Here is a 24,809-nt window from a genome sequence, read left to right as displayed (position 1 = left end):
TAAGGAGAACAATTTATCACCCTCCTTTTTATGTACTTGAAGACTGTTATGTCCCCCTTTAGTCTTCTCCAGACTAAACAAACCTTATTTTTTTTCAATCTTCCCTCATAGGTCATGTTTTCTAGACCTTTATTTATGTTTATTACTCTCCTCTGGACTTTCTCCAATTTGTCCTCACCTTTCTTGAAATGTGGTGCCCAGAACTGGCCACAGTACTCCAGTTGAGGCCTTATCAATGCTGAGTAGAGTGGAAGAATTGTTTCTCAGGTTTTGTTTACAACACTCCTAGGGACTAGACTGTTCTAGATTTGATTTTTGACAAAGGAGGAGGAACACACTGAGAACTTGAAAGTGGAAGGCAGCTTAGGTGAAAGTGATCATGAAATGGTAGAGTTCATGAGTCTAAGGCAGTGGTGGGCAACCTGAGGCCCATCAGTGTAATCTGCTGGCAGGCCGCCAGACAGTTTGTTTCCACAGCTGCCTGCATCTCCCAGTGGCCGCGGTTCGCCATTCTCGGCCAAGAGGGAAGATGCGGGAAGCGGCAGCTAGCATGTCCTGGGCAGATGTAAGTAGGGAGAGCTTATTTTACATCCTTCCTCATAGCATATTTTTTGTGATTTAGTAGAGCTAGAATCAAGTCTTGCCACCCAACACATGTGCGGGCATTGGCATGTATCTTTGTAAGGTCAGCTACTTCACTTATACAAATATCATAACTGAGTTGGGAAGATATGTGGTGATTCATGTCTGAGTATCAGGGCAGGGCAGCGTTTTTAAATACTAAACCTATGTTTAGACCGTAATTGAACAGATAAGCAACCAAGAAAAAAGGATATGCAAACCTACATAAAGACCCTTACGTAGTTTAGACTTCCAGTTATTGAAAGTTGTGAAATCAAAGGTAAATAGGTATCTTGACTATAAAGCATACAATTCCTTGGAAACAATTGTCCAGTGCATAAGCTTTAACACAATGCTTGTCTAACAATTTTTTCCTTTGTTGAACTGTAAGATTCATCCCCGTCATTTAAAAAGATCAAATAAATAAACTCAAGTTTATGAAATCTATGTTTGCATTTAAAACTGTTCTGCTGTTCATTGTAAGATAACTTTGGAGACATGGACTGTGTTATTATATCACTTCCATTAAACATTGGAAGCTCATGGTTTTTACAAAAAAAAATCATACAAACATTCTTCTCCTGTTAATCCAAACAGAGAGGTTGTGAACTGTACCTCAAAACAGAACTTTTCAATAGTTCTCTTTACAAATCAGTAGCACCAATATGGTGTGCCAACTACAATGTAATGTAATTGTCATTGTGAAAAAAAAATGTTTAAGGCAGAATACCTTCTGCATATAGCTCATAGGCATTTTTAACCAAAAAAGGTAATATAGCATTTCACTGTTTATAATAGCAACATGAAATACGATGTTTCAAGCTGTTAGAGAAAACATATTTCAACCTTTCCTGCCCATTTCCAAGTTTCTTTCTTTTTAAAAACTGGCTATGATTCTCTGACATATTTATAGACAATTCCATTTTTCACTTTCAAAACATTTTAACAAAGCTTCAGAGATGAACAAAATATCACCTGAGTTCTAGCACTTATATACGGATTTCTCACAGAGTTTGGAACAAATAAACATGTAAAAATCAATCCCAGTGACTGACAGAAAGTGGAACTAATTAAAAAGACCAAAACCACAGAGATCATTTTTTGAGACAAACATGTCTTTTCCTTGAAAACCTATTTCATTATTTATAACACGAGCAAGGTTACTGCTGCAGTGTATCATGGATAACATTAATACCCTGGAAGTGTTTATAAATGTTTGGCACTGCAATGTGTTGGTCATTACCATTACTGTAATAAGATGAATGTAAATGCTAAGCCCTGCTCAGTGACTTTCAATCCAGTACTTTAGGCCTCTGTCTTACCAGTGTACCTACACTGACTTCAGTAAAGTTACTCTTTGATTTACACCAATGTAGACAGAGGAGAATCGGTCTCCATGTAGTTTTCATTAAATGTTTTCTTACATAATTCCATTGCCTATTTAACAATAATACATTAAGCTATTCTGTGGGTCTAGGGTCAATGTTGCAGGGTGTTGAGCACCCTCAATTTCCTTAGACTTTGCCTTGCATTAGATACTGGGCACCCCTGGATCAGGCCCTGACACAAGTCAGGCAAAATGCACTCTAAGAATTACACTATGCTGTTATGTTCCATTGTGATCAGAGAAATGTCAGTAAATTTCCTGCTGGAATGGGGAACAGCAGTTGAGTAAGTTTAGGATGAAAGAGTTGTCTTCCTCAACGTGGAAAAAATTCCACAGTCAATGTCTTTAAAGAAAAAAACACTTTTTGAAGTAAAATTTGTTTTTATCATTTAATCATGTCACTGTCTGTTTGCAAACTTTGCCCTAGCCATGATAGGATGGCCTGTGAAACTTGTCCTGAAGATGAAACACTCTAACCATTGTTGGCATACGTCAATTGCGAATTAAGCTTATAAACTTGTTCAAGAAATTCAAGGTATGTTCCATTAGAACACTGAACTCCACCTTTATTTATCAGCATGTTTTTATTTTTTCCCCATTAACTTCCTGTTCATATAAATCAAGGCAGTCCAATTTTGACTATACGTTTTCTTTTATTTTGAGCACATTGTAGCATCTGAAACCAGAATATGTGAACAGGAGACTGCAACTGCACCTTCCACTGCAGAATGTTCTTCCTTGCCACTGTTACCAAGTAAGGAAGCCCTTTGATTATACTACTATGCATTAAACTGACTGAAATTTATTTCATTTTATAATCTTGATTCTTTAGTATATTTTAGAATCCAGTTTATCTGAAGTTTGTTAGATTGCTCAGCAGTTCTGTAAAAATCAAATGTGCTCAGTAAGCATTACAATTCTTTTTAAAATTAAAGCATTAGAGGTAACAAGTTATAGAGCACAAATCTCTGTAGATCCAATTTTGGTTGATGTTAGTGGAAATTCTCTGTGCAAAACAAATGGAGAATCTGCAGCAGAGCTACACGCTGCAGATAACACCGCTACAGCAATGCTGCATGCAACAGGATAGATAAGAAAGACACATTGTGGACTGGAGAGCTTTGCCTTCAAACATGCATTATTGGATATCAAAGCTTGTGTCTACAGTATGTACAGTATTAGAAGCTGCCTTTTATTAATGTGTTATGTGGTGGTCTATGAATTCAGGCCATTATTTTTCAAAGGACAAAACAATAGTCTTAGTTGGAAACTGAAAATAAAATAGAAAGTGAATTATGGTGTAACAATCAGACTTTTTTTTTCAAACTTGTTGTTTAGTAGATGGCTTAATAATACAACTAGTCAAAATTCAGAATTTCCTTTCCAGGGGAAATTCTGACATTTTGAAATATGCTACAAATGGAAATGTTTGAAAATATTTAGTTTCAGGTCAATAAAACATTATTAAAATATTTTGTTCAGATTTTGATTTTATGTAAAATTACAATTTATAATACAACATAAAATAAAATACATTTTAAAACAAAGTTGAAACATTCTGTTCTGATAAGTTTGAAGTGTTCCGTTTTTGACTGTATTGAAACTTTTTCAATTTTTTTCAAAGTGAAATTTCATTGAGACATGTTATTGCAGAAAGTTTTGATTTTGACACAAGAGCCTTTTCCAATGCAAAATTTTTGACAAGCTCTAGATAGTAAATTGAGTATCATGTGTGGAATGTCTCGCTTCCTTAGAACAACATGTTCAAATCCCAACACAGTTGATTCATACTTCTGAGGTAGCTATATTACCATGCAATTTTCTTGCGTGAGGATTGTATGGATGAGAACCAGATGTTTTGTGTACATGAAAGATGTTAGGACACTGTTTGCAATAGTAGAGGCTTGCTCTGGTGTCCTTGATCCACCTCCCTCTGTTGTTCATTGTGTTGCATTCTGTTTGGATACCACCCAAAGCAGATGGTTGTCAGTGGTGTTGTATGTACATCTGCCTATAAAATGGCAAGGGATGAAAGTCCGTGAACAAATGTAAAATATCTGTAGCTGAAAAAGAGAACATAACGGAAAGAAAGCAGCAGGAATCAAAGGTATTTCACAGGGGAGAAAAAACTAAAGATAAATATAGAAACACTACAGCAAGTACTAATTGTAGACAAAAGATCAACAAAAACATAGGTATCAGTCCTGGGTTGAAGTAGAATAGGTGATGCCTTGCATTTGCTATAATCCAAACTATCTGTCCCAGTTGTAAAGTCTAGTGAATAAACTTATTCCAGTTCATAGGCCATGGAGCTGTGGGGAGGCACTTGGTTCATGGCCTGACCATTTTTTGGCTTGGCCAAACTCCAGTGGTGCTGAGACCCCAGTGCTACTCCTCAAATTTGGAGAGGGTAGGGGCTATTGGGCCACGGGGTCAGTCTGCTGGAGGTGGTTGTGGGATGCCTGAGAGGGCAAGAGAAGGGTCAGGCAGGGGTGCACATTTATGCCCCCCACCCCTTAAATGGTGTGCCACAGCCCTCACAGGTAGTAAGGTGACTGTTATTGGCTCAAGTGGTGCAGTCTGAGGGTAGTTCTGGATAAACAGGGAATATTGTGCAATCACATAAAAAGGAAATAAGCTTTTGCAAGTGCAAAAACCCAATCACAAAATAGCTGAATCATGATGATAATAAGAGGTAGTGTGTGCATATATAGGCAGTGAAGGCCACTGATAAGTGACAAGCCAAATTTTACTCCCTTTCTTCCTCCTTTAAGTACCAGCTTAACATTTCCAAACCAAATGCTTCCCCACCCGCCATTTCCATCCCAACCAACAGCCTCATATTAAATAAGAGAAGGAGTGGAAGCTAACCTGCTTTGGATGTGACACCTCTACCCTCTAGTGACTGGCCCACAGGGATGATAGATTTGCTGCTACTGTCAGTTAGAGCAGAGCAGTCCTTCTCAATCAGGAGTATGTGTACCCCTGTGGGTACGTGGAGGTCTTCCAGCGGGTACATCAACTCGTCTAGATATTTGCCTCGTTTTACAACAAGCTACATAAAAAGCACTAGCAAAGTCAGTACAAACTAAAATGTCATACAAACAATGACTTGTTTATACTGATCTAGATGCACTTACATGTAAGTACAATATTTATATTCCAAATGATTTATTTTATAGTTTGTGGCAAAAGTGAGAAAGTAAGCAATTTTTCAGTAGTAGTGTGCTGTGACACGTTTTTTGTATTTTGTCTGATTTTTGTAAGCAAGTAGAGTTTTTTTGTTAAGTGAGGTGAAACTTGGGGTATACAACAAATCAGACTCCTGAAAGGGGTACAGCAGATCAAACGAGGCCTTTGGTTTTGGAGCTGCAAAAGTAGGGGTTTAGTTCCAGGTCTGCAGTAGTATTTGATTTTCCTAGTAATTGTGTCTGTCATGAAAGCGTGAATTCCTTACGATAGGAGGTCAACCTCAGAAAAGTTAACTGATTTAATGGTCATGCAGCACGTCATTGCCAGAGCTAGGAAAGATCTGATCTATTGACTGCCACACCTGTGCTTTAGTCACAGAATCATTCTAAGTTTGCATGATGTTTTCAAGCCTATTGAACTGAAAGAATACATCGTACGCTTTTTTAATGAGGGTTTATTTACAGTACCAGGCAAGTTTTCTCAACCTTAAACTCTACTGGTAATTCTATATAAAACAAATAAACGACTAGCAAGTAATAGTTACAACTTAAGCTTGCCCTGTTTTATGAACACAGGGGAAAAAAGTTTTGTGCAATTCAGCACATGGTGAAATTAGCATAGTTTTCTCAAAGGAAGTGGTGAAAACCCTTGCTTGGAACATTTTATAGGTAGACTGGACAAGGCATTAATAGTAATATTACCTAGGTTTATTACAGTAGTGAATAATAAATGACTTGTTCATCTTCATATCTGAATCAGTTCTTAGTTAGAAGAATCTGCTTTTAAAACCTGTAACTTGTCTAGAAAGGGTTTATTCCTTTGAAAAATAGCTCAATCTCTGTTTGTATGGGCTAGGCAGACAGAGGAGTTAGACCAGGGGTTGACAGCCTTTCAGAAGTGGTGTGCCGAGTCTTCATTTATTCACTCTAATTTAAGGTTTTGCGTGCCAGTAAACATTTTAGCATTTTTAGAAGGTCTTTCTATGTCTTTAATATATAACTAAACTATTGTTATATGTAAAGTAAATAAGGTTTTTAAAATGTTTAAGAAGCTTCATTTAAAATTTAATTACAATGCAGAGCCCCCTGGACTGGTAGCCAGGACCCGGACAGTGTGAGTGCCACTGAAAATTAGCTTGCATGCTGCCTTTGTTGTGTGCCATAGGTTGCCTACCCCTGGGTTAGATAATTATCCTGAGAAATACAAGGGCATATGAAACCCAGCAAGGAAGAGAAAGCACCCAAAAAGCAGGAAATAGTTAAGGACAACATTTCTAATGGTAGAAGTTAATGAGGAAAGTTTAGATTTTTTTTAAAAAAAGTTAGAAACAAAAGCATTCTGTCAAAGCTATTCCCAAAATCCTAAAATTCCAAAGATTGCTCCCTCCTCATTCATTACACTGAAATGTTATGTTGGCTCATTGAATATGAGTATCTTTTTATGAGCAAGAGTGGAAATAGCAAGTAACTGGTAAGTGAGCCTTCACATATGTAACTTCAGAACATGACACAGGATTGTGCTGTAGGATTGCGAGAATTAGGAAAGCAAGGCATACACTGGGCATTCAGGGCTTTAATTATCATTTTTCAGTTATATATCCTAGTACATTGCAAGGAAATGCTGCTTCATAACTCAGAGTGACCGGTACAACTCTTGGACCATCCCATGGTAGGAGAAAAATTTTAGGAGCCTGTGACACATCACTCGATGAATAGTTCCATACAGAACAGCACTGGTTTCAAGCTGAGTCGTATTTGTTGGGGGAGGGGGTAAAGTTTATATGTACTCAGTAAAATTCACCCCTGTGAAGAGGGACAATCCAAGGCCTAGTTACCTCTTACGTGCCACTGCTGCCCTGTTTTTGGAATTTTAATGGTGCATAGAGCTCATGCTGACTCTCAGCACTGAGATGAATTTCACTGTGGGTATGTGCATGTGCACATGTAAAGAGCTGGCCTTGAATCCAAACCCCAGATTCAAGTTCAGAGTTGACAAATTAAACCTCCACTTTTAAAATGGGAAAGTTCAAATCTGAATCTACATTTCAGGCTCCCAAGTTTAAGAATGTTTGGAATTGCCTATGAAAGGAATGCAAAATTCAGATCTGGAGCTGACATTTGGACTGAGTTAACACCTAATCCTTCAAATTCCACTGCAGTTTTCATTTAAAAAAAAAAAAAAAAAGCACATGCATGTTCTCTGGGATCAGTGTTCTCACTCGTACATCCCTGGCATTCAACAATTTCTACTGAGATGTTAAAATAACTTCCCTACATTGTAAAATAAACTGGATTTTACCCTCTGTAATATGAAATTATTCCAATTCCACCTAGCAAAAGAACCAGCATACGAGGCACATAACAAGGATTTTTGTTTTAATTTATATCTAATAAATTAATAAGAGCATATTACATTGCCACCCTTTGTTCTCAAAATCATTTTCACTTTTAAAAGTGTGAAGATTTGCAGCAGGTTTCTCTAATTTAACATGCAGGAGAAAAATTTAATCATTCATCCTGCTCCACTAGCTTGCTGGTGCCCCCTTGTGTTTAGAAGAACGGGATAAATTTTGCCTGGTGCTTTTTTAATCCTTTTAAGAAGTAAACTTCATACAGTAGAACTTGAAATACTGCAGCCAGTTGAAAAATCTAATTTCGAGGGGGGGAAATTGAACTTCTGAAGTTATTTCATTTTCAAGGGCTCAAAATGGGTCACGTTTGTTTTTCAAAAATGTTTTAAATGTTTAAATGTTATGGAAAATATTGACAATAATTCACATTAAAATGAAAAATTTGGACAGTGCTGACAATTTTTGTTTCCTTTTTAAAAACTATTTTCCAAAGAATTGTTTTTAATATCTCTATTACAATGGCTCTCTTGAACCAAAAATATTTGTTCCACTATTATAGAGGTATTTCACAGAGACATGATTACTAAAACAAAACTAGGTACCTGTGGAGTGAGATACTACTCAGTGTAAGGTTGGCAGAAGCTTGCCCTGTATTCTTAATCAGAGAAGGCATGGTAAGCAAAGATTTACAAGACTTGGGGCCTGATTCTGATGTCACTCCCACGTGTGCTATACAGGCATATAGAAATTCTCTGAGGTCAGAATCCGCACCTGTATTATACAACTAGGTCTGTCTGTCCCTTACTTGCTTTCATACCTTGGGCAAGTCACTTAACTGTGCTGAGATTTAGTCTCGCCATCTGTAAAAGGAGATATTAACACTATGTACCTTTTTTTTAACAGCATCTTGAGATGAGTGTGAAAGGCTATAAAATGTACCCTGTATGTCTGTCTGTCTTTTGGCACCATAAAAATGTTGTTGTTCATAGCTATATAATATCAACTTAGTGGCTAATGACTACACTGTAAACAGAGCTAGGAGAAGGGGGAAAAACATGGCATTCAGGTCCCAGAACTAACACAAATGTATTTGGGAATTCTCCTCTGAGTCAGCAGCAGAATTGTCAAGCACACGTTTGATTGGGACTGGGGTTAATGGCAGAAAATTACACCCATCATATCTGTTGCAATTGAGGTGTCAGTGTGTAGTCCACATTGATTTAGAAGCATATGATGACATGTCAGCAGCATATCTACCAAAAGAGAAATACTAGACTGTGGCACAGCAATTGGAATAGTGAGGTGCGGATGCAGGTTGGATGGATGGCGCATGCAGCAAGTTCTAAAGGATGCCAAAATGCATTGTGCTTCCAAAGGGGACATTTTAAGGCAAATTTTGAAAGGGACCTCAACCCAGCCACCATGTGTTCACAAGTTTGCTTGTGCAAGTACAGTAGTTTGTGCATGCATTTTTTGAATACTATCATCTGTGGAAACATATGATGGTATCTGAAGCCCCTTAAATTGAATTTTCATCTGTGGTTATTAGGACTTTCCTGTATATACATCTGACTGCTGCCCTGAAAGCAGCACATATTCTGGGAGAGGATTCCTTAGTCCAGGCTTTTGACTGAGAATCCCAAGCAGGGTAAGATCCAAATGACCTATCTTCAGCTACCTTTCTTTAGAGGTAGAAGATTGTTTATTTGAGTTCTCTGGGACAGTCTTCATGAAATTTCCAATCAGCAGTTTAAGGCTCAAATGATCCATTTATTAAGGATGTATAGAGAAGATAAGATTAAAACAAAATGGCCTGCTTGACACTTCTAGACTGAAATGTGACAAATTAATCTAGATAGGTTCACCTTAAACTTAAATTATTCTTATTCATTTTTAACATGCTGCTGCTTGTGTTGAAGCATGCTGTGTTGCAGATGCTGCACCAGGTGTATTTTATGGGTGTATTAGTTTTAATTATGCAATGGGATATGTGCAGCATACTTTACACCATTGCTGATTGCTCACATGTAGTTGAATATGTGCAAACACACTCTGCCCTTGTACTTTATTATAATCGGGAAACAATCATAGCATCCTGATTTTATTTAGATTATACAAAGCATAACATGAATGTGCTCATCAAATACTCTTGGCACCTTTGATTAATTTTTTTAAAATATACTAATATAAACAGACCTGTCAATTCCCCCAATAACTCACACATAGTGATGACAGAAATGACCAAAATTAATTGACTGACCACACAATCTTCAAATGTGTACACTCATCCAAACCCAACACTCATATCCTTATGTGATATTCAGTCCTGCTTGGGTCTATGTATTCTTCCCTGGCTAAATTATTCCATATAGAAAGTTTTGTTGTTGGTGGTGGTTGTTGTTGTAGTTTTTTGTTTTTGTTTTTGTTTTTGTTTTCCCTTGGGGCACATACAATAGAGGTGTATATAGGTAGGAGGACTGAAGAAGACAACACATCTGTTCCTTTAACTATCAGCACCATCCTTGCATCTGATTTCTGCATAGTTTATTCCCTTTTTTCAAGTAAACCTTCAAGGTCCATGCTTGAATTTGGGCCTCATTTGTTTTTAACACAAGCGCTCTAGAGATGAATTATTTATATCAACACAGGTAAGACAAAGAGTCCTGTGGCACCTTATAGACTAACAAGTATTGGAGCATAAGCTTTCATGGGTGAAGTGGGTATTCATCCACGAAAGCTTATGCTCCAATACTTCTGTTAGTCTGTAAGGTGCCACAGGACTCTTTGTCGCTTTTTTACAGATCCAGACTAACACGGCTACTCCTCTGATACAGCTAAGACAACTGACTTAAAACAAACCAGAAATATTGACAACAGTAGAATACAGTTAAGGATGAAACATAAGTACTCCACTAATTATGGTTGACTATAAATGGGTTTTGTAATACTTGCATGTTAAATACCAGGGGAAATAATTATTGTATTGGACCCCTATGGCACGAGTGGATGAATATAAAACATGTGATTGTTTCCTGAGACATTGTGTAACCATAGTGCATTTGGTAACATCACCCAGATCGTTTTGCAACATAGTGTATCTTTTTTATATATTTTTTGTAATGACCAGGTTCTGATACCTTCACTCATATTGAGTAGCACTTTAGTCCATGAGTATCCCTGCTGGTTTCAGTGGGACCATATGAATAATAAAATTGATTAAATCTGGCCCTAAATTATTTGCTGTCTCTGCATCAGATGTGCCATTAAATAATTGACACACGGGTAGGTAGGTGTTCTAGTGATTTTATTCTGTGATATGTAATAAAGGTGTATCAATGTTTAGCTGTATTTGTCTATCTTAAATCATTATAGCGGTGGCAAATTGCCTCTGATTTCAATGTAAACCAGAGAGGAAATATAATTATAGATTAAGGCCAGAAGGAACTATTGTGATCAAATGATAAATGTGCATACAGGAGTGACTGCTGCTCTTATGCTGTTCAGATAACTTTGATTATATGTATGCTACTGTCTTCAACTATCCATTTAACCAAACTGCTAAAGAGATGTACTAGAAGGAGCACTGAGAAGGTTTCATAATACCTGAAGTGGATAAAAGACTTAACCTCTTTTCTATACTTTTTCCTTTCTTTTCCTTGTAAATTGTACAGTGATCTTAGATTGGAAAGGCAACATAACAGTGGGGAATGGCTCACTGAATTCAACACGCATCTCTGGAAAAGAGTATATTATAAATGTAAAAAAAAATGCCAAAGCGCATAAACAAATACTCGACTCTTTTCTCCATGTAATCTAAAGGGGGCTGAAGGAACTTTAGCTGTAACAAGAACCATGAAGGATCTTGCTTTCTAGGCTAGGGGGAACACTGTCTGCTTTTTCTAACTGGTACCTCAGTAGAGTCAGAAAGATAAGATTTAGAATGCAGCAGTGGCTGGCATAGGTAAAGCTTGCCATTCAGAACCTATATTAGGGGTTAGATTGTGACTTGAACTACACACCCATGCAAGGGAGTAAGAAGAGTCATAACTCTCCTTATACTCTCTTACACAGACCTTAGGTCCAGCATGCAGGAATAGATGGCTGTCAGTGGGTGCGGTAGGGAGGGGAGGGAAATGAGAAGTGGCTTGGTGCCATCCCTCCCCCCACTTGCCAGTGCAGCTGGGCTGGCATGGGGTTTGCTATAATTTCCTTCCCTCCAGAGCAAGGAAGGAGCAAGAGGAATTGTGACTCAGAGGTGTGTCTGAGTCAGTGTCTCTCTGGCTACTGCCATGGCAATGCAGCTTACACATAACTTCTTGCAGTTGGTCAAAATCTAGCCTTCAAAGTCCTCCCAGGACCCACAGATGGCATTACACCCTACAGTATCCTCCTCAGTGGGGAAAAGCACTGAGTTCCTTTAGCTTCCTCAATGTCTCTTGAAAACTTTTACCAGTACAAATGCTAAAACTTGTACTAGTTACTGTTAGCTTCTGAGGAGACCCCAAATCTTGGCTACTGTAAAGTGAGCAAAGTAAACACAAGTAATACAAGGGAGAATGGGGTGTCAAATGTGTTGTGTGTAAGCAGATGCTATAAAATAATAATTTAGGCCCGGATTCTGCAAGCGCTAATGATCATGCTTAACTTTAAGTATGTGAGAACTGTCGGGGGGGGGGGGGGGACTAGTGCTTGAAGTTAAGTATGTGCATAAGTGTTTGCAGGATCAGGGCCACAGTGAACATTGTGCACTATTCGTGGTTACTCCATGTAGAGCTAAGAAGGGAAGATACCAAGGTAGGAAATATGGGGATCCCTTTTTTACTTTAAAATAAAGAGTTTGTATCTGAAACCTTCCTCATCTCTCCTGCTGCTCTGCTAGCAGGTTTTATTTTTTTCATTCTTCTGTCACTGTTAATACAATAAAATGTTTGTTAAATGACTTTTATAATGTATAGTGATCCAACTTCCACCTGTTTCATTGTGGATAACCCTGGCACAAGTGTTTATTGAGAAAGCAATACATTAGTTTGGGTAGCAAATGCCCAGTTTGACATCTTTACCCAGTCCTATGCCCTAAAAATGCACCCTATATCTGTTTATAAATTGAAATCTAAATACCTGTCTCACCCTTGCCCGAATGCAGCAAAGCGCTCAAGTCCTTCTAGCACTAGCACTTACACTTACATACCTTTCAGCTGGTAAGTTTGTGATTTTTCATTTGAAGGGGAAAGAAGAAGTCAGCCTGTGCTAGTTATGATGCCTATACAAGAGGGTCCTGATCCTGCACACTAGCATATACGCTTACCTTTACTAGCTTGGCTAGTCTCATTGAAATCACATATTGGTGAGGTGGTGTCATTACATTTTGGACCATAGACTCTTGTTCATTTTTTTTATGCAAAACTCCAACTGACTTCATTGAAAATTCCTCAGTGGGAATGATAGGATATAAACAGCAGGATAGCAAGTGCTTTGAGATCTGTGGATGAAGAGTGCTATATGAAAGCTAGGTATTGGGCGTTATATAGTCCAATTGTATTCCTTGTATGTACCTTACCTGTTGACATTTTGTAACTGACGATTGGGAGTGGGAGGTTATTGCTTAGTGCCACCATTGAAGAAAATACACTAGATATGGGATTATTCTTGTAAACACAGTCAGTGTTTTGTTTCATGATCATGTGATTATCTTCAAAGAGTTTCGCTTTATTGCCCAAGCTGTTCTCTGGAGTGCACCTTATTAAAATTCTACCATCAAAGGCAAGAGAGAATTAGTGATCTCCCTGCCACCCATAGAGTTCACCTCTAAGCCATCCATGGACAAAAATTATTAAATCATTCCAGGGCAACTGCAAGGCAGTTGGGGAAAACCCTGAACCCCCATAAAATGTCTGTTTTCTGTGTTTCAAATTATGTGAGAGGAGCCCTGCTATACTATCCAGGTATTCAGTATATTTTTCAGGAGCAAAGTATAAACATCACATGCAAGTATATGTAATATAAGCTTGATTGCCAAGTGGTACTGTCTCCTTCCCTGCTTGTGAGAAAGCATTTTTGTTCAAATGGGCAGACACATGCATACATACACTGGTCCATTCCGCTTCCTTCTTGCAAGTACTCACTCCAATGGTATATTGGGGATTATCACAGACGGAGGAGGGATACTGTTGTTAGAGCCCCCTGTTAAAACATTGACAGAACTTTACTGACATTTCACTGAAAGTTCAGTTGGCAGCTATCACAGAGCCTGGCCCTTTAAGGGGAGTCAGCCTACTTGCCACAGGCTTCTGTAAGAGAATGAGCCAACTCTGATACACCTGAAAGGAATTAAATCTGTAGGTGGCTGGTTGGCAGCTAATGAGCCTGATAAAGGGTTACCAGGGTGCAGCTGGGATCAGTTATAGAGACTGGAAGCTGGACCAGCACTCCCAGGAGAACTCACCAGAGCAAGGGCTCTGGAAAGTGTGTTCTGAAGGACAGGTAACTGCCAAGCAATGGCTGGCAAGCCCAGCCTATCAGGAATGATATGCTGTACCAGAAAAGAGCTTCAGCTGTCTGATCTGGGGAAGGGCCAGGTAGTGGCAAGATGCCTGATTCCAGGAAAGGGGTCTGGGCAGAGAGAGCCCTGCTGGAGCGAAGAGATGGACCTAGGTGGGAATAATCTGCTTCAGGATATTCCTCTTCCAACTATGATGCTGGGAAGAAAGCTTGCTTGTGTTTTCATTGGATCTTTGATTAATAAACTAGATCTCCACCCCCCTCAGGAAGGCTGCATTGTTCCCTACATCAAGCCTTAATGATCTTCTAGATGACATTGTGGGATAGGGAGGCAGGGAGCACCTACAAGGCCACACTTAGCACCTCTCCCTGGCCATTGAGCCAGGACACCCTGTGACAACAGCCTTATTCTCCAAAGTACATATGTTAATGTTGTACAGGTGCACATTCTATTTGAGTGTATGGTACCTTTTTTGAGGGGAAGATTTTGCTTGCTGTACTTACATAAGTAGTCTTATGTAAAGGGAATAAATAAAATGAGCAAGATTTTTATGCTTTTTTTCCCATGAACCAGTTCAACTTAGAATTATAGACTTCAAGGCAAGAAGGAACCTTTAGTCTGAGCTCCATGCTTTGGTATTGGCACGTTCTCCATTCACAGGATGTTAGTGTGCTAGCCAAATCACCTATCTACTGGCACTGCCTGTACAATGGTGAAACCAGAATTGTTTTTTGCTTTATCTGATCATTTTAGATCCATGAATGCCCCAACATTCCTTATGAAAGCTACCTGGTACTTTGACGTTAGGATAGTAAAGAAGTCCATGGTCCTATACTTACCAATGTGGTGAAAAGTATTGTTGCACTGTATGCCTTGATGATTGTTTGAATGCAAATGATCGTAAGTGGAAGCAACGTATCTTGTAGACGGATGAAGACAGGACTGCTTCTTTGAATGCAAGTCTTTGTCCTCAAATTTGATCCTTTATAAGAGTACATGGCACATACTGTATTTTAAATTTTCAAGACCTCTAATGAAGGCTTGATCAGTCATTAACATTTAGTATTGTCCCCATTCATCCAGATGTCTGGTTCAACATATAAAACGCCTAAAATAATTATACTGGTTGGCTGGCACAGAAACTTGATGTTTGAAATCTTACTTGTCAGACCAACATTTTCCAAGGCAGTTACAAAACAATTCATCATGAGAAGGGCTGCCTTTGAATGGGCTGTAGTCCCATTCAAGTCCTCTGCAAAGAGTAGCCTTTATCAAAAGGCATATGCTCTGTGATAACAACCAAGCCATGAACGACTACTTTGTTGCAATGTATTGTGTGTATGTTTAGGAAAGGTCCTGATGCCTAGAATCTTCAGAGATGGTAAGAAGCCTGATGTGAGGTATTCCACCTTCTTAAAATCCAACTTGCTATTTGCTTACCACTGATGGCTTAACTTTGGTCAGCCTCAGCTAGATAAATGAGTGATTTCACACCCACCAATCATGAAAATATCACTTCTACTCTTTTAACTGGATGCTTCTATGCTTATACATCTGTACTTTGTGCATGGGAGTGTTCATAAAAAAGGTTGAGTTAAATCCCAGGTTGCTGAGTGTTACTCTATGCAATAAAACCTAGAAATGAGGTTTATGGTCTAGATTATGATAGAATCATAGAATATCAGGGTTGGAAGGGACCTCAGGAGATCATCTAGTCGAACCCATGATATTTTGTCACACTGAGTAGCACCTAAATAGTCAGACTACTCACATCTATAAGGCTTTATTTAGTAAGAGTACTGGAATTTGGACCCCCTATTTGTATTTTCCAAGACTATAGGCAGTTGGTTTATTGCATGTGAAGATTTCCAGTTTTTACTTTACAAAATCTACGGGGGGGGGGGGGGGCTTGACTTTTTTTTATATTTTAAACTTTGTGAAATATATATTTTGATCTTGTGCAGATATTGGCTTCTGCTGTGACCCTCCAGCAGGAATGAATGAAATTTAGCCAAAGGAAAAGAGAACACTCTTAGATATTAAGGGCATGATCCTCTAGCAGTTTATATTCACATGAGTAAGCATAACAAGATTAGGCTCAAATATATCACAGATCTACAACACAACATACTGTACTGCTACTCTAATAATAAAGTAAATACTGTACATTTTCAAAATTGCCTAAATTCATATTTGCATAAAAATTAAAATAAAAGGGAGTAAACAATGGGTTTTAAAAATAGCCTAAAAGCACACTGACTCATTTTCAAAGCCTCTCAGGATTACATTGTCAAGAAATTATCTAAATTCTAAAATTTCCTTGATTATACATTTACCCAACTGTGTCTTTCCACTCCATCACGTCCAATTTCAAACTTATTCTGAGAAAGATTGTTCTCTTTGTTTTAGTACTGCAGTGACCATAAAAGCCTAACCAGTTAAACCACCAAAGAAACCTGAGCGAGTGAAATTAGGAGTTTGACGACTGAAGCACTCCTTCAGTGAGAGAGAAAAGGAATCAGCTCTGTGGCCTAGTGCTATGCCTAGAGGGTAAGAATTTGAGTTCTAATACCATCTCTAGCCCCCATTACTTCTGCGGCTTTGGGTAAGCCAGCTGGAGTTACACTGCCACCCTGCAATCTGCCCTGAATAAGGGGTAGACCATAGCTGCACTGCTCCAGGCGCAATGCAGGCATCAAACTGACTCAGTCACAATAGGGTCCTTGCTTCCTCCTTGTTCTGTGGGAGAAGTAAACTGTGTCTGCCTCATTTTGGAAGCAGTGGTGGCCAGTGTATTGGGGAGAGGACAGAACCAAGGCCCAGCCTACTTGTGCAGGAGGGGAAGCAGAAGCCTTGCAGAGCTGCTCTCTCTCTCACTCACACACACACACACATAACCTGCAATGCACGTAGCCCACCCAAGTGAGTGAGGGAGTTCCTTAGCACTTTACTCCCTTGCACTCCAAAATGCTCTGCTTCTGTTTCCCCATCTCTAACATCACTGATGAGGCTCAGTCAGGTCTTTAAAGATATGTAGGCTCCAAATGGCGCAGGTAAGGACCTAGTGGGATTTTCAAAAGCACCTAACTGCATCTTTAGGCATCTACATTAAAAACCAGGCCCTTAGGAATGATTTTAGATGACAAGGCCTACGTATTCTAAAAAGAGGGGAAAATAAAGTTAAAAATAAAATCATGATGTTCTGACTAGGCAGTTGAGCACTAGCAAGATGCATGAGGTGGGCCTCCTTACCACAGTCGTATTAAATTTTGGCCTTTCCTTGGATAAAAACCCAAAATGTGCTAAAGGATTTGTTTTCTTTAATGAAAGCCTGGTTCAGCATCCATGAAGTCTGGGAAAGTTAAAGAAACAGTTAAACTATGATACACACAAGCAGATTAGGACATTGAAAATCCTCCAAAAGCAGACAGGTGAGATATTACACAGAGGAGAAAGAAATCAATATCTTTAAAAATTACCCTGTTAAGTGTCATTTGGCTTTGCTGATGTCAGTGAACCACCAAAGACTTTATAGTGCTAATAGCATCTTAATTATCTTTTACTCTGATTACTATCAGCAGTCAAGACACACTAATTTTTTCAGCGCCCTGAACACTGAGGGTGATGTCCAAGAACTCTCTCCAACCCCGTTAAAAGTTCTTCTGAGTCTGCAGTGTGTGGTTTCCAAAAGTTGCCTGTGCTTCTGCAGCCTGCTGGAGAAAAAAAGTTAGTGACCTTTGAGAGGAATTCTTTCTGCACATTTCAGCTGCTGCCATCATTCAGGCGGGTTACTCAAACGCCCAAGGTCAGTTCACTTGCTGCAAACCCACTTTGTTTAAGGTAGATCTGGGTTGGGATTTATTATATTTATCTATGGGTGTCATTTGCAGGGTTTTATGGATACATAAGAAGGCGCCTTCCTTGCTGTTTTGCAGGCTGCAGTTCAGCACTCCCCCCCCCCTCCTCTCTTGCCTGCAGCAAAACTGGAGGAGAGAGCCTGAAATCTCATTTGGCCTCAAAGCCTCCATCGTAACGTCTCTCCATTTTCTAGGTACCCCCAATTTCACCCTTCCCCGCAACTTCGGAGTCTGACCTGAGCCTGAGATTACCACACCCGCCCGTTCAGCAGTAATGCGTCTCCTCCTGTAAAGGGAGTGCTCCTCTCCCCACAATCCCTGTACAAAACACCCAGCTACAGGTGCTCGGATCTAAAATGCCTGTTAACCAACGGTGAAAAGAGAGAGAGATCGTATTCCCTGCGCCTCAGGGCAGAGCCCCAGAACGGGATAACTAGTTAGTCCAGCAAACACACGCAAACCCAGCCACAGGCGCGGTGGGGACCCTAGGTGATGCCTGGAGCTCGAAGCTGGTCTCTGCGGGAGCGGGAAGTGCCCCCAACTCTTCCTCGGGCGGTTCCTCCTGCTGCTTAGGGTCCGCGTGTGCGTGGGTGAGCCCCAGATCCGGGAGAGGTTTGGATCATGTGGAAAGAGACGCTCCCATCCTCCTGCTCCCGGCTAGATTTTTGTGCATAGTTCTGCACCCATCCGAGTCACGTGGGGGGCTGGGTTCCCACTGCCTGATGCCTTCAGCAGCAGCAGTTAGTGTGAGCCGGTCTCGGAGCAGAGCGCTGCTATTTAAAGTCAGTGCCTCGCTCTTCACCAGGGGGGCTCCTCGAGCAGCGGCTGCAGCAGCGATCGATTTAAAACCCCTGTGCATGGCAGAGGCTGCATCTGTGACTTTGTGCAAGAGGAGCAGGGTCAGCTCTTAGGTGCGTTTTAAGCTGCTCTGTTTTCCAGGGCATCAAGTTGGGAATTTTCTCCGTTTTTTTTTCTCTTAAATTTGGCTGTCTTCAATCCCAGGGACCCTGCTCTTATTATTAGTGGTGGTAGTAGGGTTGCTTGCAAATATGTCGTGTGCCAACCTGCAGTAGCTGACTGGCTTCTTGTGCCCATTGAATGAAAGCCCTAAACATTTAAAAATCAAAGAGGAAGGATCCCTTCAATTTCAAATATTCTTTTTGGTACTAATTTGCAGCTGAGCTTTCCAGGCTTGGATAAGAAATGGATAAGGATGAGATTGACCTGCAGAGAATACCCCCAGAGGCACCTTGGGGGCCACGTAAGTGTTTGTAGCAATGTGGGGAAATTCAAAAGGTCTTAGAGTTTGGATCTTGGGGATGTTATTGGAGGGAAAGTCATTTTACTCTAGTTTAGTAATTCTAAAGGAAAACCAGATTATCCAAACGCTGTTTTCCCCATCTCTCCCCATCAGAAGTGCCATATTAAGGAATTTATTAGCAACTTTTATTTAATACTTTAAAATTCCAGGCGCAATATCCTACTTAGCAAAGTACTGGCAAAATAAAGTCTTTATTTTCTTTTAAAACATAGAACATGATCAGTCATAGCTGCCCTAATATAGCAACTAAAAGCTCATTTTTTACAAAGCTAATCTACCCATGAAACACTGAAAAGTGCTGTATGTGGTAATGATATATAAACAAATACTGTTTCAATGAATTCACATTATAAAATCAAAGACAAACAAAGAAGGATTTAAACTGAAATGTCTTTGTGTGTGTGTGTGTAAATGAGGTGTGCAGCTAATCAGTAATATCTTTGTTAAATAAATAATAAGTGAAAACGGACATCTGTCAATTGGAGAGTGAAAGTACATTCCTTGGCTGAGAACTTACTTAACATTTAGAACCAAAGAACAGATACCTTTGATGATATGGGACACAGGGAGAGAATTTCCTTGGCTTCCCCCTAGAAATAAATCATTGCCATATGTATCTGTGTGTGTGTGTCTATATGCACACATCATAAATCTTCACTTACTTCAACAATTGGAAAACAAATGACACTATCAATGTTTATTGAATGAAATTTTCTCCTAGTTTAGAGGCTGTTAAACTCAGAACTGAGCTGCTAAGCAGGAACATACTGTAACACTTGATTATCCAGCTGAATTGTATACAAACGGAGTAAATTTAGAATGGCAACGTTTATAAATTCCATGCTTTACAATCAAAATTCCAAATCTAACTGCTGCTAAGAATAGCACAGGGAGCCCTTTCTTTACTCCCTTTTTTTGGATTCCCACGGAGACTGTTATCCTAAAGTCTGCCTATTAAAAAGCCAAATATTTAACTGGAGTTCAGCCCATTTCTAAAAGTAACACTGTATGCTCATCAAATCTCAGACCAGCCAGAGTGTCTCAGGATAAAAAACAAATAAATAAAACACGTGAGGAAATCAACCTGACAGAAAACAGCTGGGTTTTATATCAAAATATTGCTCTTCCGCTGTCCATTAATTGCCCCCATATTAACATATTTATAGTAGAAGAAGAGGTGTAACTTCTTCATTTCAAAGATGAACATGAAGGAGCACTTTGAAATAAAAAGCAGGAAAAACAGGGGAAGCTAACGTGTTATCAAAGTACATTAACAGTGAAATCAATATGAGGACCAAATGCTAGAATGGTACTAAAAAGAAATACTATTTCTCATGAGGCAGGCAGCTATTTATCATAAGGCAATCAAAGTGATAAGCCAATAGAGCGCTGAGAAATTGTAAATAATACTTTAGTGACATTCTCCATTTAATTTACTGATTCACCCATTAGCAGCATGAACTGAATGTACCCAATCTCATCAGTATGAGCAGGGAACAGTTTGGTCTCACAAATACATCATTGCATTTCTATTGACAAGCCATCCAAAAAGCTTCTTTTGAATGTTTATAAAATATAAGTCATCTAACTATACTGCAGAGCTGTAGATTGTCAGTTTACCTTGGGAACCTTTGCTCCCACTGCAAAAAGATGTAGGTCCCATTCCTGAAGTCTCTACTTGGTCCCTACTCAGGCAAAACTTCCACTGACTGCTTTTGCAATTTAGCCTGGAGTAAGGATTGAGGAACCTATTTTTTAAAAAAACAGAAGAGAATGGGTAAACAAAAGGAAAAAATCTGCAAAAATAGATTGACTTATGTGAAACTATAGTTGAGCCTAAGTATATGCAGTGCCCCTCTGCCACTGACTTGTCAGAAGCCCCCTCCATGAATTTTGGGCTTCATTGGTAGCATGAAGGGGAAAGATCAAAGGGGATGAGTGTCATTTGCTGTGTCAGGGCCCCGCAAACCCATAGGCATGTGATACAGTTGTCAGCATTCTCTTGTGCTGTGGAGTTGCAAGTAGAGGTAGTGCTGGGGCTCCCTCTATAAAGGAGGCATGGGCAACATAATGTCTGAAGGAACCATGCTGACATAGATAAGATGATACCTTGGGGAGCAGTTTGGAGGCAATGGGCCTGAGGCTCAGGATATCTTTGGGGCTGGAGGGTGAGGTCTCCTGCAGAGCTAGAATGGAAGCAAATCCCCACTTCCATGTGTGAAGTTTAAACCATCAACCCCTTCCCCCACCCTCCCAGGGGTGAAATCTTGACCCTACTAAAGTCAATGGGAGTTTTGCCAGGATTTCACCCCATACCCATTTCCCTGGCTCTCCCTCTAGAAGAGATTATTCAGCCCTGAATTGGAACTTCTAGAGCAGGACTTTAGATTTATTGTTTTTATTACATTTCTGCTCTTAATAACACTTGAGCTATTTCCGCTACCAGTTAAAGTGACAAATTATCTCCAGCTAATAATTAATCAGCAGTGATAAGAGACTAATAACTGCTTTGATTTTAATTAGACTTTCTCTTCCAGCTCTGCAGTCATTCACCTCATTAACTTTGTTTTAATTTGAAATAACATATTCATTTATGGAGATGGGTATATGTTAAGCCTGAGCACCTCCAGCAGGTAGATTTGTTTCAGTGACGGTTCTTGGGGTCTGCAGACAGGTGTCTCACTCTGCTGAATAACTTGCAGTACAATATGTCTAGTCCTCCATAAGCCTGGCAAGCAGGACCAGGGCCGGTGCAACCATTTAGGCAACCTAGGTGGTCACCTAGGGCACTAGGACTTGGGAGGTGGCACTTTTTTCGGCAGTGATCGCGGCGACTGGATCTTCGGCCGCCGCGGTCGCCGCCAGCATTTAGGCGGAGGGAGCTGCGGCAGGGGAGCACAGGGAGGGCCGCCTGCAGCAAGTAAGGGTGGGGTGGCATGCAGGGGAACTCCCCTCCCCAGCTCACCCCTGCCCCCCCTCCTCCCCGAGCATGCCATCGCCGCTTCACTTCTCCCGCCTCCCAGGCTTGCAGTGCCAATCAGCTTAGATGCCGCAAGCCTGGGAGGCGGAAGAAGTGAAGCGGCGATGGTGTGCTCGGGGTGGAGGCAGAACAGGGGTGAGCTGGGGCGGGGGAAGTGCCTCAGGGCAGAGGGTGGGGGGTGAGGAGCTGCCGCAGGGGGCATGTCTGAGGGTGGAGAGGGGAGCTGCCATGGAGGGGTGTGCACCTCAGGGCGGGGGCTCGGGGAAGGGGGAGGGCGTGAAACATCCTTGCACTGGCCCTGAGCAGGACTGTTCACCAGTTACTGCAAGGGGTTATGGAGCAAGTGAGTATCAGGAAATAAGTGACACAGCAGAGCTGGTAATGGGGTTAAGACCCAGCATGTTTACCACAACCAGAAGCTGCTATAGCTATGCTCTGTCGTTACGCAACTGTAGTTATGAAATATGGAAGAAGGGTAGCCTGCCAAAACGGAAGGCAGAAGAGTCACCCTGGGAAGTGGGAGCATTTGTTGGCACCAAGAGGGGGAAAATGTCCTTTTTAATTTTATTATACCCCCTGGATTCTGATGAGAAAAGGAAATCCTGGGGACTCACTGTGAGTGGGGAGAAAGATTGTATTAAATCAGAATCACTTTTCTTGGGGAATCTTAGCAAACATCGCAGATTTCAGGGCCTGATCCTCGTGCTGAATGCCCTCATCTCCCATTGGCTTCAAGGCACTGAGCACTTCTCAGGAGCTGCTCAGCCCCTTGCACAACTGGGACCTTGGCAAGCAGCTCTTTCTGGTGCATTTATGGCAGCCTTCTTCACACATTATTAGAGTTAACCCAACATGTAAATACAAGAGAGGCATTTAGCTCTAATTCATCCACCAGCTGTAGAGGTATTTTCCATACATTCTGAAAACAAAGCTAAGTATATCTCAAAGTGCTTAAATGTTCCTTTGTATAGAGCTTAATATCCTAATAGATCAAGGTAGCTGTTTTGTTGAATTGCTTGTACAGCCTCGCAATGTATATTGTGAGGGCAGAATCCTGTATGGTGCTGAGCATGCTGAAATCAATGAGAGATGAGGGTGTTGAGCAGCTGTCTGGATTGGGCCTATACTGAATACATGGACTTGACCTCAGACAAGGTGACAAAGCATTTCAAGTACTGTAGTCATCAGAGATCCATTTCATATGCAGTCACAGTTACTTTGTAGGTAAATAATAATCTATTTATTTTGACTCCATAGGCATAAGCAGGCATATGTCATAATTTTTTTTCCCCTTGTGATAATGGCTGGGGTCTTGACAATATACCTCTGGATATATAATATCTAACTGGATCTGCTAGGCTAGTGACCATATTATGTGAAATTGGTCTGTATACCTTGGGAGATTACAGTAATAGCATAGATGGGGACAAGAGGAAAATGTGTACATGCACATTTAAAATTATGAGCCCCAACAATGTTTGCCATAAACATTCTGCCTTTCTAATTGGATCCTACAATCCAGATGCAGGCAGAACTTACTTTGACTTTAAGAGCAGTTAGATAGTTCCAGCAATGCTTTCATGCATATATCTTCATCACTTGTAGAACACGTTTCACACTGACACCTTCAGTACCCCAGTGGTACTATTAAAAAGTCAGTCCTGTGCCAAAGGTTAGAACACATTGGTATCTGAGAAATTGCTGCTATTTTCTGTTCTAAGTATAGGAAAATGCTGCAATGTCTTAGCTGCTACTCTGAGATAATTTAAGTAAAGTTTAGCCTTTTAGTAGCAATCAAAATAGGTGGCTCAAAATAGAGCTCTCTCGTGCAAACTCTTATTCATGGAAATGGTCCTTGCTAATATTTATACTCTGTGATTATTAGCACTGGTTAGGACTACTCGCATGTATATGGCTTTGCAGGTTCTAAGCCCTTAGAGTGCAACTCCCCAAGATGAAATTTGTCACTCTTAAAATAATCTTTAAATTTCCATAGATAGATAGCTATCTTTACAGAGAATCACCACTTTCTTTTTAGCGTTTACAAGGGAACTTGTAAAACATTTTTCTCCTAGATCAGTTACACAACAAAGATGCTTATTGGTCATATTATAATCCTGATACTAAGCCTTTTTACAGCACTTTTCAAATTGCTTTACAAAAATTTAAGGAATCATGTCAACATTCTGTGAGGCTGGTAAATATTATCATCTCCATTTTACAGAGGGAAGGATTCAGGCAGAGAAATTCAGTGACTTAATTTTGGCTATAGAGCAAATTAGTTTGAGATCTGGGGTTAAAACTCAGGTGTTTCTGGCTACCAAGCCTGTGGTCAGACCATTCCTGTCTGTATGCCAGGAAATTTGATCAGTATGCACCAGTATGTGCAAAATTCTTTCTCCTGTCCACACTACAGATATTTATTGCCTGTTCTGCACTCACTGATGTCAGTTGAAGTTCCGCTCATAGAACAAGCTCAGAATATGGCATAGAAATCTGCATGGCTGATTAGATCAAACAGCAAAATTCTGTCCAAGGAGAAGAGATTAAACACATTTAAAAGCACCTGGTTAATAATGACAGGAAAGGAAACGCATGGATA

At 40.2% G+C, this 24,809-nt stretch overlaps 1 protein-coding gene across 8 annotated transcripts in view; it reads left to right on the top strand.

Moving 5' to 3' along the window:
* The first annotated feature begins 13,964 nt into the window (after positions 1–13,964).
* ANO1 (anoctamin 1) overlaps positions 13,965–24,809 on the top strand; it is a 121,218-nt gene continuing 110,373 nt past the window's right edge. For 5 of the 8 annotated variants that reach the window (XM_039537496.1, XM_039537495.1, XM_039537492.1 and 2 more), the window contains exons 1-2: positions 18,645–18,817; positions 19,084–19,167. In XM_039537496.1, coding sequence (XP_039393430.1) covers positions 19,110–19,167 — 58 coding nt within the window. In that variant the 5' untranslated portion in view covers positions 18,645–18,817; positions 19,084–19,109. Of the gene's footprint in view, positions 14,031–16,458; positions 16,600–17,630; positions 17,855–18,644; positions 18,818–19,083; positions 19,168–24,809 lie in introns of those variants that run through there. The other 3 variants (XM_039537491.1, XM_039537498.1, XM_039537497.1) reach the window with 3 other exon arrangements.

Source organism: Mauremys reevesii, linkage group 4, assembly GCF_016161935.1.
Source record: "Mauremys reevesii isolate NIE-2019 linkage group 4, ASM1616193v1, whole genome shotgun sequence".
Classification (NCBI taxonomy): Eukaryota; Metazoa; Chordata; order Testudines; family Geoemydidae; genus Mauremys; species Mauremys reevesii.
The sequence above is the reverse complement of the archived record's forward strand: the minus strand, read 5'-3'. Positions and strand labels throughout refer to the sequence as shown.